The following is a 16662-nucleotide window of genomic DNA, read 5'->3' as shown; positions in this document are numbered from 1 at the left end:
GTGTGAGTAATAGATGGAATTATATCAATACACATACATTAATTCCAAAAAATGAATTCATTTCCATGGTTAAATTTATATTGTCGTCAACATACTTCACATTCAATGACATTGTATACAAGCAAGTTTATGGCACACCTATGGGTTCCCCGTTATCGCCAATAATTGCTAATATTGTTATGCAAGATCTTGAAGAATCAATAATTAATGAATTGGACATCGGTATTGGAATATATTATAGATATGTAGACGACATTATTATGGTGGCACCAAAGAATAAAATTGATAGCGTATTGAATAAGTTTAATAGTTACAATCAACGACTACAATTTACGATTGAATACGAAATTAATAGAAGCATAAATTTTCTAGATTTAAACATTAAAATAATAGACAACATCATACACTTAGATTGGTTTCAAAAAAAGACATGTTCAGGTAGAGTACTATCTTTTTTATCGAGTCACCCTATGTGCCATAAAATAGGAGTAATTTATAATCTTATTAATAGGGCATTGTTATTATCTCATCCCATATATCATAAGAAAAATTTAGAATTGTGTATTAAAATATTATTGGACAACGGTTACCCTATTCATTTAATCTTTAAAGAAATAAATAAGAGAATAAGAGTTTTAAACAATGGTCAGTTTAACAACAATAGAAAAAAAGAAATTGCAGAAGATAATAGCAAGAAAAAATTTTTCGTCATTCCATACATTAATAACATTTCTGAGACAATAGCATCGACAATAAAAAAATCAGATTTCAGAGTAGGATACCGTTGTCTAAATAATCTTAACAAATTAATTAAAGTCCACAAGGACAAAAACGTGCATAACAATAATAATAATGTTGTCTACAAAGTTAATTGTAAGGATTGTGAAGCTTCGTATGTTGGGCAAACCAAAAGAAAATTACGCACTAGACTAAAAGAGCATATGAATAATATTAAATTTGATTCCTCCAAGCATTCTGTGGTCTCTGAACATATTATGGATAAAAAACATGCTTTTGATTGGGATAACGTTAAAATACTTGATATTGAATCTAATTATTATAAAAGACTTATCTCGGAAATGATACACATCAAGGAACAAAGGCATGGTATAAATAATAACACAGACACCGAATTGCTTAACAACGCGTATTTCGACATTCTAGAAGAAATATCGAATTTTTAGACTTATGTAAATGTTTATTTTGTGAGATCTGACACCTATTTATTCGACTTTTTAAAAGACTAGACAACAGTCAAGTACTAACAATAAGACCAACAACAATTAGAAGCATCGTCATCTCAAGTTATTCGGAACAATTTGTAAGCATAAAGGTTCAATATTTTAGTAGTTAGTTTAATTTATAATTTTTAATCTTTTTTTCACATACACATTAGTGGAATCCTATTTTACAATTGAATAAATTCTTTAAATTCAGTTAACAAATATCAAATAATTTGGAGAGGATGAACATAATCATTGCCAGATCGAGGGACTTTCGTCAAATAACGATAAGTGGTTCATTTGGAGTAATGTATAAGTGTCACTCCAAGTTTTTATTAATAATTCTAATATATTTTATGAATAACCGGACGAATCATTCTGCTTCTAATTGGGTTCTTACTTTGTTGAACTATTTTAATGGTCTCAATTCATTGTAAATATATTTTGCGTTTTAACTATGACTCAACTATATAACTTATATTGACTATGTATTGCGGATTTTTTATTAGAATTTTATGTATTTATTTATTATCGTTATTTATTATCACTATCTTTTGCGCACTGAAGAGGAGCAAGTAGAGCTCGAAACGTTTGTATAATTATTATTTCAAATTAAGAATTTTCTTCTCAATAATAAAATAATATCGTATTGCTCGTTACACATGGCCTTAATTTAATAATTTATCATTGAATTTATATATATATATATATATATAATATAATATATATATATATATATATATATATTATATTTTCTTATATAAGATGGGAAATATTATTCCGAGGAATATTATTAAAAACATTCTATGTTAAATAGAGACCTGACGAACCTGTAATTTGAATATATGTATATATTCAAAATAACTTTTAACTATTATTTGCATCTGCTTGCACAATATTTTGTAACCTAGCGAAATATAATATAACTGAATATATTATATTCATTGTATGGCAGTACATTGTACGCGTTTATGACAACGAGATCGCAGATACATAAGAAATGTAGTTTCACTGTCTCAGTCGTAAAAAAATTAAAGGTTTCCGCTTCTTTGACTTCTTAGAATAGCGTGTATTTTTTTTTTTTCGTTACTCGATAATAATTTCGTCGAATCTCATTCAGATTTCATCGCTTAGCTTTATATAGACTCGCTCGCTTCTTCCGTCTTTCATAAGACAGTCGTCCTATTTTATATTTTACGTCGACCATTTTTCTTTTTAACAAAAAAATTCCTTTACAGAAGATTCTTTTTTTTTTTTTTACGTTTTTGCATCGCTTTTTTCAATGACGAAAATTCGCGAAATAACATGAGTTTAATAACTGCATATTTCATAAACGGCCAACACATACCTGAAGATTAATATTTGCGTCGATACAGCAATCTCTCTCGTTGCGCAATTGCACCTCCGGCAAATGCAAACATATATAACGCGTAGATAAAATGTACAACAATTAAACGTCTTTGATATATTTTTAGACACACATTTGATCACTACTTTATAGCTTTAATAATGCGGTGGACAAATATAGAAACTCTCCTTGTTTCGACGCATGAAAAATCAAATAAATAAATGTATATACAGAGTGTCTGGTAACTAACGGTAACCAATGATTAAAGGCGGATTCTCTGGTCAATTTGGAGACGATTTTTCCTTAGCAAAAATGTTGAGAAGTCAATAATTTCCGAGTTATAAGCGATTGAAAAAAATGGGTTTTTTGAAAACTAAACGTTTTGGAGTTAAAAGTCTAACATAATTACATTCTTCAATTAATTTCAGGTAGAGTTTACTATAATAAAATTTTAATTTGAGGCTTAGTTATAAAGATACATAATGACAAATATTGGAAAGTTGTAAAAAATGATGACCTTTTTCGACATTTTTGCTGAGGAAAAATCGTTCCCAAATTGACCAAAGAATCCACTTGTAATCGTTGGTCCGTTAGTTACCGGACACTCTGTATGTAATAATTGTTTTTTTTTTCGAGGCATTAATGCAAGCAAGATTTTTAATAATTTTATGTATTAATTAAAAGTGTTGGAACTTAAAAAACTGCGATCTTTGTAGATTTGTTCGTATAGAATTCGGTTGCGTTGTGCGTGCACGTGACGAATTTCTCGATCTAAAAATAACGTTGAGAAACGTATGTCGGGAGCACACGTTTCTTGAAGAAGAACGAGGAAATTATTATCGTCTGCCAACGATTTGCTTCAACTTCCTGAGCAAATTATTCTATCGTTAACAATCAAAACAGAAAAGACGATGATTTAACACGAGATCTATCTGTGTAATAACTCTCTAAATTTCTTGGAGTAAAAACTGAACAATCTCATTCCAAAAGAGTGGAATCTCACTCTTTTGGAGTAAAATTCCATTCTTTTGGAATGAGATCGTTAAAATTACTTTGAAAATACATATGCTCAAGTTTGACAATTAATTATACGAGTTGAGTAATCGTTAAATGAATAAATGTGACAAACATTAGGTATATACTCTCTAAATTTCTTGGAGTGAAAACCGAACAATCTCATTCCAAAAGAGTGGAATCTTACTCTTTTGGAGTAAAATTCTACTCTTTTGGAATGAGATTGTTCGGTTTTCACTCCAAGAAATTTAGAGAGCATATACCTAATGTTTGTCACATTTATTCATTTAACGATTACTCAACTCGTATAATCAATTGTCAAACTTGAGCCTATGTATTTTCAAAGTAATTTCAATATTTTACCGCAAATTAATCGCGCGATTTAGCCCGGTTATCCGATATTTTGTCTGACCGATCGCTGTAAGATGTTTCGTGCAAGATGACTGATAGTCATCGTTTATTCATTCGCCAATTATAAAAATTAGATGCGATAAGTCCAATTGGTATAAATATATGTGGGAATCGTTCGCTCTAACGATCACTTCGAGGTAGAATTCGAGCGAAAAAGGATAATCGGCAAAGCCAAGGACCTGATTACACCTTGGGATCTTTCTCCACGTGGACTCCTCCTCTATAGACAATAAAATTTAAAAACCAACACACAGCCTGAACCTATTGCACGAGCTTGTTGTAGCCTCAAGATGCAGAATGTAAATGAGATCTTTCTGTCTTATCTTTTGATCGAGTAATTAGAAATTTTAAATATACGTATATATTTAAAGCAGAGAGAGAAAAGGATGACGTTTCACCGATTATTATTGCGAGTAAGAAGCTGCTTGAAACAATATTAACAATGATAATTAAAATGCTGTAAAACTTCTTTCAAGCGATATTTATACAGTGTTTATTTAAAATAATGTTGAAACAATATTTATTTTAATAAGACTGGAGGCAAAGACTCAAAGAGAGAACGTTAACAGCTTCCTTATCTCGTTTAATATTTTTCATTCAATATTAATACGTCAAGCTAATTGCTCCTCGCCTTTCTAGAACCGCGAAACGGAGTCAGTCGCGAGAAAAGCTCTCCCGAGAGATGAAGAAATAAAGATGCTTCCCTCCACGTCATGCAGCCGGCGGATGGACGAGTCCAAGCGCTAACGCGCATACGAGAAAAGAATAATAAAAGATGGAAGAGAGACGGAACGAGAGAGAGAGAAAACTGCTCGTCCTCGCTTTACGACTCGATCCGAAAGCGAGGCCGGGAACAAAACGCGGTAGATAGACACAAGGTATATAGCCGGAGGGAGAAAGAGAGAGGCGCTCCCTTCTGAGATGACATCCCCTCGCGACCTTAGAACCGAGGCTGACCTTGACCGTGTCAATCCCCACCACAGGACGCCTCTTACGCGTCCCGGCTGCTCCACAGCTTTCCGCGCGCGCAGCCCCATCCCTCCCCCTCCACTAACCCCCTTGCCACCTTACTCCAGGAACACACAGACGCGTCATATTACGCGAATGCCGTGTTGCTCGGCGCTGCTGCTGCGGCTGCGGGCATCCTTGCTGCATCGACCGGTCGCGAGCGAGCACCCGGTTCCATCCCTCTCTTTCGAAAAGGGGAGACGGAGAGACTACTCCCTTCTCTCTCTCCATCCCCTTTTACTCGCGGCATTCTCGTTTTGCGACGCTCGCTCGTCAGCCAACGATTGGGCACTACCCAATTTATCGAGTCCGAAATTCACAATCGCGGGAGCGCGCTCTCGCCGCTCGATATATATACGGTGTATGTATCGTGATAACGTATTTTATCACGAACGCGAGATGAAAGCTGACGCGAAGAGAGAGAGAGAGAGAGAGAGAGGATGGAGCGAAAGGAGCACCCCTGGACTCTCCAACAGACTTATCGCTCTGATAATCTGGGTTATCTAAATCGGAAATACAATCCTCGATTCGTATCGTGTTTCGAGTTCTATCTTTAATATAATATAATGTACACAGGAGAGATTTTGATTGTACGAGAATTTATGTACTTAGTGCTTTTCAATAAAGGAATAACTGTCAGACGCAAAACTGAACACAATTTTTCTCTCTCGATTAATTATTCGCATTGAAAAATAATAATTCGTTTCTTCCGACTGAAAGTCTATTTGTAATGTAGATATTTACATTTCATTTTTTATCGTAATATCAATGTAGAGATCAGTTTGCTGTTATCTAAATAAAATTATAAAATGATCATCTAGATACAATTTTAACGTTATCTTTATATATAGATAATAAAAATATGTATTGTCTATATCTGCATCTTAGATAAAAAAAGTGTTATTTTTATTAAATTATCTAGAATAATATTCAGATAATTTAATTTAAAATCATAAGACATATCAAAACGCTTAAATAGAGAACTTGAGCAGTAAGCGATAAAAACTTACAAATAAAAATGTAAGTATATTTTTTATATCCTTTTAATAATTTATATTTTTTTATAACTGTATTTACATAAGTACTTTTGAAAATAATATTATCTAAAAGTTATCTAGATATATTTAAAATAAAATTACCTCCATCTAAGAGAAATTTACGAATTTTTATCTCATCTTTATCTGGCTAATTTTTAAATCATCTACACTGGCAGAGATGATCACGAATACTCGAGTTTCGAAAAGAGATGATAAAAAATATAATGGACATTATACATATCACAAAATGTCATACGTCTCTTTCTCTCTCTCTCTCTATCTCTTTCACATGAGAGATACATATATCATTTTGCTAAACTGGGTATTATGAACCTGTTCGGAAAGATTTTCGATCGGAATAATTTTGTCTTTCCTTTGAAAATAACAAGAATTACATAAACATTTAACATTTAACTGAATATTTGAATTTCATGCGATCTTGTATCAGATGAGGCAACGTTCCTTCCGATCAATGCACATCCTCTACTGGGTCACTCTAAATACATGTATCCGTTAGAGAAAAAGCGGCTGGTAGTACGTCGATAATCTTTGTGCGGCAAGGTTGAAAGGGGCGCGGTACACACAGCGAAGATCCAATATATTCCGGCAGGGAATTCGGTCACGGTCGACTCCTTCGATCTACGTCGTTCTGCGAATTCCGCTCTCCCGTGGTCCATGAGCGGGCGAGATACGTCAAACGGAAAAAGGTCGCGGGCACCGAGGCTGCGAGGTCGTTCCAGGACGCGAGAGATATCGACACCTGTCGCGTACGCAGATTTACTCATTCTTTTCCGGAGCGAGGGAAGAAAGAGAGAGAAAGGCGCGCGAATCTCAAAATCAAGTCTGCTTCCACAGAATACACGATCTAGAAATTGTTCTTTATATTTGTTAATTGTTATTAAGATGCTCAAAACCAGAGTGTAAAAAAAATTGTATGCGTTCTTTTTCACGCGACTGTCATCAGAATCGAGAGAGAGAGAAAGACATCGAAATTCACCGAAATTACATATATATGTAAATTTCATTTTTGTTTACACAACCACAAACTTGATGAGAGAATAAATTCAAAATCTATACACCTCACATTTATATCCCACAATTACGAAGTATGGCTTATGGAGATTATAGTAGACGAATATAAATTTTAACGAGATAGAATCAGACGCGAAAGACAAAATACATTAGTTTCAAGAGAAATTAATTTTTCATTGAAACTAATTAATACAGAACACAAATTCTTAGTGAGTTAGGTTAAGTTAGGTTATGTTAACATAATACGATACATGTTATATTTTAATGTTTCCTATTAAAGAAATAAAATGGCAAACTGCAATTTTTCGTCGAGAATCAATAATTTCATTAGCTGCCCGATTATTTTGGCGCTTTCTGAATTAATTTCGCTTTTGATTGATACGATCTCGATGCCGGTTCGACGAACGCATCGATTGACATAACGCACGAACAATTTGGTTGAATCTATCGATATCGACCAAAGGACCGCTTGTCTCGTCGACTTGAGAGCAAGAACTGTCGTACTATCGTGTTGTCATGTGCCATGTGCTTTGTGCCGGCACTATCGGCAAGGTCAAGTAGCGAGATGCTGCCATTTTGACAGTGACAATGATGCGCGCGCCGTCACGACGAGACGACGTTCGAACACGTTGGGATATAAACTTTGATACGGACTCACCCCTGTCGAATTTTTTTCCCTCCGGATCGATGTCTTTCACGTTGAAAATATCCTCGAACAGCACACCCGCCATGTTCCTAGCACTATCAAGTCCAAACTTCCCTCGTGAAAAGGTTGGGTTGGCGTGAGGGGGAAGTTAGTTGTCGCAACGACATCTGTTTGCGAGTCCGAACGTCAGCGAACTAGAATTCAATCACGTGACTAATAGCGAGAAGTTGCGCGAAATTTAAATCTATGAATATCGCTCGTGTTTAAATATATGCAAATGCCAATTTATTATTAGTTGCTACTTTAATGTTATATTATTCTAATGTTGTTAATACTTATTTTACAAGTTAATAATGTATATTATATACATATATAATTATGTATATATGTTAATATTATGTATATATTAATATTTATTTTTGCAAATCTTATATATTATATAATATGATTTATAACTCACATATTACGAGTTTTATTTCCAATTGACTGCTCATGATTTATTGTATGTAGTTTTATGAGACCTATCAGGATCTTGGCCCTAAAATTTAAAAAAATTAATATAGTTATTGAACGTAATATTAGCTGTAAAAATCATTGTGCCAGTCTTTAAAAAAACAAATGTAATTTTATTTTTATAGTGTTACGAAAGTCGATAAATCAATAAATTATGGAGAGTTATTTTTTAAATATGTTTTTAAAATAATGTACTGATGTTTAAATCAATTCTTTATTCTATAATTTTTTTCTGTAAAAATTCTATTCGTCAAGTTTATTGATTTTAGAATTATATTCGTATTTCGTATCTGTTTCGCGTTATTACATTTCTGTGAATCGTGTCTAATTTTATTCTGCATTAGTCATCCTCATCAAAAGCTAGAGAAAAGCGTTATATTAATGATACAAGTTGTTACGACAATAATATAAATTTAGAAAAAACTATAGTTCCAGATAAATTCACGAAATAAATTTTATTTAATAAAAAACATTTTTTTGTTATTTGTCTTGCACATATCAAGACATATATATAAGAAATGCATATTTTATATACTTCGATAAATTTGATATAATTTATACTTTGCCTAAAATCCGTATCAAATACGCATTAAAAATTAAAATTTCGAGATTGAAACTAACTTTGACTAATCGGAACATAAAATAAAATTTTTTTTCCTAATTAGTTGAACATCAATCTCAATTTTAATTTTCAATGCATATAGTCTCTGATACGAGCTTTTCAGGCATTAATTCCTGTCCCCATCTATACATACACTATATTACATAATTGTGACGTGGGATTTGTCATGTCGTGTTCATACGCATATATGTATAGTTTTCGACACGCAATTTCAAGAATAAAAAAAGCTCGTTCGAGCTCATTTTCGGGAGATTATCAAAGACACAATGAGAATCGGTTGCGCTCGAAAAAGCAATTTGAAAGCTGAAGATATCAATGCAATCAGGAATTAACAATAATATTTATTGGATTATTCGGACGACCTTGGCGGTCGCGAGCGCACCAATAGAGCGAGCTACCGAGTAGACGTCGGTTTTTACGCAGTACCATAATCCGTACATAATCCGCATTCGCGAATGTTTACTCCTTTACGAGCGTTTGGTCGTAAAAGGGCATATTGTATATCTCGATATAATGACACGTATTTGCGCTGCGCATTGCGTAAAATTAGATATTTCGTAATCTTGCGCAATGCGGAATAAATACGCGCAACGAATAAGATATATATTTCACAGAACTCTCATCGATCCTCGAATAATTCCGATGTCCAATATATCGCTAATAATTCATTATTGTTTATTTCTAAAAATTTCATTAGAAAAATTATATCATGTTTTATGTTCAAATTAATATAACACATATATGATTAATATGTTATTTTACAAATTATGGAGACAATAATTTATAGATATGTATATATATATATATATATAATTATAAATTATTAGATCGATATGTTGAATTTAATGTATCGTATGAATAATGTATCGTGTTATACTGATGGACTATTACTATTGAAAAATTCTTAGAACCCTAAAAATTTTCTACAAGACAATCAATTTGTCATGTTCGATAAATTCGTGATAGGTTACGTGAAATATTGAGCTAAATTCTTACAACAAATTTTTGTCTCACAAGTATAAACTGTAATAGGATTTGAATAAATTTTTGAGCCAGAGAAAAACGGAAAAATATTATAAATATTTCAAAAAACTTTTACCCCTGATATTTCTCATTATAGCGGGACTGTCGCAGCAATCTGATACGTGCAAACACGGTTCCGTAAACGAAGCTCGTCGAACATGCGAATGCATGAATGCAATTGCGCGCGCCATCACGTGATTTGCTCATTAGGGCCGATCCAGAGAGATTTGAATTGAAAATGCATCTACACGTAATGCATAGTATAAAGAAATTAATCAAATGTCTAATATACAGGGTGTCATATTATTATCTTCTTCTAGACGAATAATTGATTTTTTATGAAAATACATTATGCAATCAATGTTCCATCTATGTATTTTATATGTTTAATGCCGCGAAAGTTTTGAAGAGTTTGACTGACCAATCGGAATAAAGAAATCTTTCGATTGGTTAATCAAACCCATCACTTGTTGCGTCATGAACACAGTTTATGATAGAACCGACACTCGTTTTTCTTCTGCACTCTCAATTTTCAGATTTTCGTCTTTTCTTCTTTAGTATTTAAATTTATATTTGTGTCAAGATCAAGAAACTTTTGGAAATTACAAGCAAAAGTCCAAATAGAAAATCGTATCGAATGCTACTATACACAAATAAATTGTAATCCTAACCTAAATATTTCATAATATAAAATTCAACATGAGTGATGATGTAGAATCTTTACTTGCAGAGAATAAAAATCATGTAAGATATTTTTCTTATTTAACTTAACTTTATAACTATTATTTTTATTAAAAATTTTTTATTAAAATATATACTGTTTATATATATATATATATATATGTAGTAATACATTTTCTATTTGCATTTTAGGGGCAAATACGAGAGGAACTGAAAGATATGAGTTTCGAAGAATTGCTAAAATTAAAGGAGAAACTGGGAACCAAGGTATATAATAAAGCAGTATTTGGAAACAAAAACAAGAAAAAGACAGAATTTAAACGGGAAAATAAGAACAGACCACGTGAAATGTCTTCTAAGAAACCAGTTTTTACATTTAGAGAGATAGTTCCGGTGAAAAAAGTTGCAGCCCGAGATCCCAGATTTGATAGTTTATGTGGTACATTTAATGAGAAAGCTTTCAAACATTCTTATGCATTTATTAATGATTTAAAGAAGAATGATCTCAAAACCTTGCAAAATGAGCTAAAAGAGGCTACTGATCCAAAAACTGTAAGAAAGATAAAATATCTCATTCAAAGGCTTGAAAATCAATTGAGGGAAGAAAATAGGCGCAAGGAGAAAGAAGAGAAGAAGCAGGAAGAGAAAAAGAAACTGCTAGAATCAATAAAACAAGGAGAGAAACCTGTCTTTAAGAAAAAATGTAAGTTAACGAAATAGTTGACAATTCTTACTTATCTTGCAACTGTTATCTCTCATTTTGTTTGTTTTTTTGCAGCTGAGACAAAAATACTGAATTTAGTCTCGCAGTATGAAGAATTAAAAAGTAAGGGTAAATTAAAGAAGCATATTGAGCGATTGCGAAAGAAAAATAAGCATAAAGACAGAGTAAAATTGAAAACTCAGATGGAATAAAATGTGTATATATTGCGTACTTACATATATAAGTGCATACCAGAATTGTGCAAAAAGATAGGAAAAGGTTAAATATAAAATTATTGACACTTTGCGCGGTTGCGACTTTATTATTACGTATGTTTTCTAATAAAAGAGGTTGAATGAAATAAATGGTGAATTTAGATCTGTCCGATCGTCGGTAACATCGCGATAAGTAAAATAACGTACACACACTAATATAAGAGTATATGTCATACATAATTCGTAACTCTCGCTGCTAGATGACACTGTATATTTTAATCCTGACGGCGGAGAGGTTTGTTCACTGGTGATCAACTGTACTTAATTGTATGAAGTAAACAATTATTTGGAGTATCCTCGGATATTTGAATGATTCAAATAATGAATGATTATTATTTAATAAATGATTGAATCTGTCAAGTTATTTCTTGGTTTGTCAGTTTCCATGATTTTTGAAAGCTTATGTATTTATATAATTTTAGTGTAATTTATTAATAAATATAAACAAATAAGAAACTACCAACTCGACATAGCGAAAATGAATGAATCAACAGAGGTAATTGTCATTAAGTATCAAGTTTATGACTTTATAGTGGTTTTATGTATTTGAATGTTGGTTGTTTTACAGTTACTCATTGAGCCCCCGCCAATTTGGCCTGACATTAAATTAGAATTACGAGAATACATTGAATGTCCTGAACGATTACCTATACATCAGTTGGACAATGCTCAATGTTACTGGCCACGCAAACCTAATGTTTGTTCATTATTGGAGTTCGATTTGGCTCCGATTAATACTACGTTGAAGTATGATCGCGATCCAATAACAGGCAAGATTGGTGAGATGCAGGAGATTCTCTTGCAAGGTGCAGGAGAAACGGCAAGGAATTCTATGTCTATGACTCGTGCACCTGGACCACTTATGGATGGAGTTCGAGGTGCTCTGCAATTTTATTATTATATTTATATATACATATATATTTCTCTTGATCAAAATTTTAACAAATATAAATTAAAATGTAATAAAAATAATACTGCATTATATTTTTTATAGGTAATTCTAGTAATATTCCTTTTTGGCCTGGTGGATTTGAAGAACCTAAATTGCCTGAAAATGAATTCCTAAATGATATTGATTTTGAAAAGGATTTGAGGACATTAGCCAAAGGATTTAGCTCGGGTATAGAATTTAAAAGCGACAATTGCACACCGATTAATTGCACAACGAATGAAACAGAAATGGAAATTAAAAAGTCTGAAGAATTAAAAATCAATGATAATATCAATTTAATGGCTGTTATACACGAGGAGGGAAATTCACTTGGTGTATGGTCTTTGGAGTCGAAAAAGGAGAACGTTCAAATTTCGGACAACAATATTCCACTTATAGAGATTCCCGTTTTGCCTGAAGAGATGAATATACCTGTTTTGAAAATATCAGAAAAACAAACAGAATTTGCAAAGACAGAATGGGCAGAACAGTTGGATGTGTCTGCACCGATAACTGATTTTGATAAGAGAGTACCTGATCCAGCAATTAAATTTGATTATGAATTAGACACTTTTCAGAAGCAAGCTGTTCTCAAGTTGGAGGAAAATTGCAATGTCTTTGTTGCTGCACATACATCAGCAGGAAAGACTACTGTTGCTGAATATGCCATTGCATTAAGTCAAAAACATATGACAAGGTAAATCTGCAAAGTTGATGCAGACTTAATATTGCTATTGTATAAATAATTGATTAGTTTTCTGATTGTTACATCTTATTTCAGAGTGATTTATACATCGCCTATAAAAGCGTTATCAAATCAGAAATATCGCGATTTTAAGAGAAAATTTGAAAGTGTTGGATTAATAACGGGTGATTTGCAAATAAATCAAACTGCTTCATGCTTAATCATGACAACAGAGATCCTACAATCAATGTTGTATTGCGCATCCGATGTTTTACGAGACTTAGAATTTGTCATCTTTGATGAAGTGCATTATATAAATAATGAAGATGTGAGAAATACTGATTATACTAATTATAAGAACGATATTTTTACGATACAGTAATTTATATTATTTTTTTCATTTTTAGAGAGGTCATGTATGGGAGGAAATTGTCATTCTTTTACCTCAAACTATCAATATAGTAATGTTATCTGCGACTGTACCAAATCCTATAATATTTGCGGATTGGGTCGGTCGTATCAAAAAGCGAAAGATGTACGTGATTAGCACTTTGAAAAGGCCAATACCTCTTCTGCATTACTTATACACTGGTACTGATGGTAAAACTAAAGATGATAAGTTTCTAGTCCTTGATGGCAACAGTCAATTTTTATTGGATGGGTAAATAATTTCTCTTCCTGCTTTCACATATATATTCGCGAGCAAAACAAGTACATAGTGTAATAATATTTTGATAATTTATAGGTGGTATAAAGCGACTAATTCATCTGCTCCAAAAAAGGATAAAAATCCAAAGGATTATAGGAGAAGAAATCAGATGACTCCGAGACAAGAAGAAGTATTGTGGAGAGCATTTATAAGTCATCTCCAAAAAAATGTACAATCAATAATCTCATGCTGCTTTTGCAAAGAATTTTATAGTTATATATTATTTTTATGCATACAATAATATGACACATTATCACACATTTTATAGGATATGTTACCTGTCGTTGTATTTACTCTGTCGAGAAAACGCTGTGATATGAATGCTGCCACGTTGAGAAATCTCGATTTAACAACCGCGAGGGAGAAGCATCAAGTGCATGCATTTTTTCAATCTAATATAAAAAACCTAAAGGGTAGCGATAGAGAATTACCGCAAGTACTTATGATGCAAGAACTTCTGGAGAAAGGCGTGGGTGTACATCATAGCGGGATATTGCCAATTTTAAGAGAAATTGTAGAAATGTTATTCCAAAGTGGAGTTGTAAAGGTAATTTTGCAAAAACAAAAAATTCTTTACTTAGACTGAAAATATCTAAAGAATTTAAAGCTTAGAAACAATATATATAACAGAATTATTTTACCGCATTTCAGTTACTCTTTGCGACAGAAACTTTCGCCATGGGAGTCAATATGCCGGCTCGCACGGTGGTGTTTGATTCCATACGAAAGTTCGACGGGAACAACTTTCGTATCCTCTACCCAACCGAATACATACAAATGGCTGGTAGAGCCGGACGGCGAGGTCACGACACAACGGGAACAGTTATAGTGATGTGCAGATACGACGTACCGCATTTTAACGACCTGAAACCTATGATGTGCGGCGAGCCGCAGACGTTGGAGTCGAAATTCAAAGTCACGTATTCCATGCTCTTAAATTTGAGAAGGGTGAACGAATCCGTCACCGTTGAAGCGATGATGCGCAAGTCTTTCAAGGAATCACCGCTGGCTTCGCAGGAAGCGACATATAGCAACGAATTACGAAAACTCGAGCGAGAGTTATCGAATCTGCCGCCTTTGACTGAGATGCAGAAGAAGCTGTGTACGTTTTATCAAGTGGCAGTCGATTATTTAGAGGACGTAAAATTCTTAAATCCCTATTTGTTCGAATGCAAAAAGTCTGGAAAAGCTTTGACGGAAGGCAGAATCTTGTTAATATCGTATGCGAATCATTACAACAAATTAGGCCTATTACTGCAAGTCTTGCGTCATAAAAGTTCCATCCAATACAGAGTATTGATACTCAAGGACGCGGACGCATCCAATTCCGAGGCTGCTGAATTCAAGAGTCCTCAGATATACGAAAAATGGTGCGAAATTATTAGTCTCACGAAAAAAAAGATATTCGTCCCGAGCTCCAATGCATCGCACGAAGTTGTGACTTTGTACCCGTGGCATATACTGAAGATAACAAAGTGTCAGATAAAAGTCGATTGCTCTTTAATACTGAATGATTGGGAAAAGAGGCAAATCTCACGATTCAAGTAAGAAGTAATATAACAATATAACAAAGTAGTGCAAATTCTCAGAATATCTTATTCATTTTGCTATTTCTTTTCTCTAGAAACGATCCACCAGGACAGACGTGTCAGACGGCGGTTCAAGAATTAACTTCTCTATCATTTAACGCTGCCGCAAATGCTGAAGTTTTATGTCCGTATATCGAAGAGACCTCTCTGAGGAGATACGATGTTCAATTGCAGCATAGAAACAAATTGAAAAATAAACTTACCGACATGAAATGCATGGAAATACCAAATTTCGAAGAACAGTTTAAATCTGTATTTGAACGAAATCAACGCGAGGATAAAAAGCGACAGCTCCAACTCAAACTTAGTGACGAAGGAATGGCACTGTATCCGGATTATCTGAATATGGTGGCGTTGCTCAAACATTTGAGATATATAGATAGCGATGAAAGAGGTTTGTTTATTACAATAAAAGTACTGCCAATGTACAATAGCAGCTGCGTGCGAATAAAATTTCTTTATAGCACAATTAATATTGTATTCCAGTTGGTTTAAAAGGAAGGGTCGCACTGCAAATGGGTAGCAACGAATTGCTGATAACGGAGTTGATTCTCAAGAATGTGTTAACAGTTTTACAACCGGCAGAAATAGTAGCTTTGCTGTCAGCGCTGATCTTTCAGCAACGCACAGATTCGGAACCTAAGCTCACCCCGAATCTCGCTAATGTATGTGTTAATTTGTCCTTTTTTTTTACGAATAATTAGTAAAGTTTAAAGAAACTTACTTATATCAAATAATTTCGGGATGCTTTTTTTCAGGGTTGCAAGATAATGAATGAGGTGCATGCGGATCTGGAACGTTTAGAGCAACAGTATCAATTATCAACGATTCCACCGTTGAATATCGGTTTGGTGGAAGTTGTTTACGAATGGGCACAGGCTAAATCCTTTGCGGAGATTATGAAAATGACTGACATCCAAGAGGGAATTATAGTTCGATGCATACAGCAACTCGGCGAAACCTTGCGAGATGTCAAAAACGCGGCTGTGACCATAGGTGATCCCATTTTGAAAGAAAAGATGGAGGAAGCTTCGACTGCAATAAAACGCGACATAGTTTTCGCCGCATCTTTATACACTCAAGATTAGTGAGTCATAAAATATAAAATAATTAATATAAATCATTTATATAACTGCTAGAAAAATGTATTTCTTTTATATAAAAATAATAAACCGATTATACATTGTTGAAAATGTAATCTATTTGTAAAAA

The 16662-nt window shown here is 33.4% G+C and overlaps 3 protein-coding genes across 3 annotated transcripts in view; 2 read left to right on the top strand and 1 right to left on the bottom strand.

Moving 5' to 3' along the window:
• Positions 1 to 10027, bottom strand: part of Rpb8 (DNA-directed RNA polymerases I, II, and III subunit Rpb8) — a 61675-nt gene extending 51648 nt beyond the window's left edge. The window contains exons 1-3 of the mRNA XM_029306744.1: positions 9954 to 10027; positions 8180 to 8257; positions 7732 to 7913 (exon numbers count right to left, since the gene is read on the bottom strand). Coding sequence (XP_029162577.1) covers positions 7732 to 7804 — 73 coding nt within the window. The 5' untranslated portion in view covers positions 7805 to 7913; positions 8180 to 8257; positions 9954 to 10027. The remainder of the gene's footprint in view (positions 1 to 7731; positions 7914 to 8179; positions 8258 to 9953) is intronic.
• Positions 10028 to 10342: 315 nt separating this feature from the next.
• On the top strand, positions 10343 to 11900 carry LOC114933945 (ribosomal RNA processing protein 36 homolog). Its single transcript, XM_029306561.2, has 3 exons — positions 10343 to 10621; positions 10751 to 11261; positions 11337 to 11900. The coding sequence occupies exons 1-3, from the start codon at positions 10577 to 10579 to the stop codon at positions 11471 to 11473; spliced, it is 693 nt and encodes a 230-aa protein (XP_029162394.1). The 5' UTR covers positions 10343 to 10576; the 3' UTR covers positions 11474 to 11900.
• Positions 11901 to 11972: 72 nt separating this feature from the next.
• Positions 11973 to 16648, top strand: tst (superkiller complex helicase subunit twister). Its single transcript, XM_029306383.2, has 11 exons — positions 11973 to 12032; positions 12105 to 12414; positions 12531 to 13164; positions 13249 to 13480; positions 13560 to 13813; positions 13898 to 14030; positions 14130 to 14408; positions 14513 to 15405; positions 15486 to 15844; positions 15937 to 16115; positions 16209 to 16648. Exons 1-11 carry the CDS (start codon positions 12015 to 12017, stop codon positions 16536 to 16538), a joined length of 3621 nt encoding a protein of 1206 aa, XP_029162216.1. The 5' UTR covers positions 11973 to 12014; the 3' UTR covers positions 16539 to 16648.
• The last annotated feature ends 14 nt before the right edge of the window (positions 16649 to 16662 follow it).

The sequence above is a fragment of the Nylanderia fulva genome, unplaced genomic scaffold, assembly GCF_048542155.1.
Source record: "Nylanderia fulva isolate GAGA-0341 unplaced genomic scaffold, ASM4854215v1 Scaffold3, whole genome shotgun sequence".
Lineage (NCBI taxonomy): Eukaryota > Metazoa > Arthropoda > Insecta > Hymenoptera > Formicidae > Nylanderia > Nylanderia fulva.
This window is presented reverse-complemented; position numbering and strand designations above follow the sequence as displayed.

What these genes read in the sequence shown, in the direction of transcription:
- LOC114933945 (XM_029306561.2), top strand. Translation starts at nt 10,577, where the DNA reads ATGAGTGATGATGTAGAATCTTTACTTGCAGAGAATAAAAATCAT. An exon ending in TTGCAGAGAATAAAAATCAT is followed by an intron (nt 10,622 to 10,750) that starts GTAAGATATTTT and finishes TTTGCATTTTAG; the next exon opens with GGGCAAATACGAGAGGAACT. An exon ending in ACCTGTCTTTAAGAAAAAAT is followed by an intron (nt 11,262 to 11,336) that starts GTAAGTTAACGA and finishes GTTTTTTTGCAG; the next exon opens with CTGAGACAAAAATACTGAAT.
- tst (XM_029306383.2), top strand. An exon ending in ATTATATAAATAATGAAGAT is followed by an intron (nt 13,481 to 13,559) that starts GTGAGAAATACT and finishes TTTCATTTTTAG; the next exon opens with AGAGGTCATGTATGGGAGGA. An exon ending in AGGCAAATCTCACGATTCAA is followed by an intron (nt 15,406 to 15,485) that starts GTAAGAAGTAAT and finishes TCTTTTCTCTAG; the next exon opens with AAACGATCCACCAGGACAGA.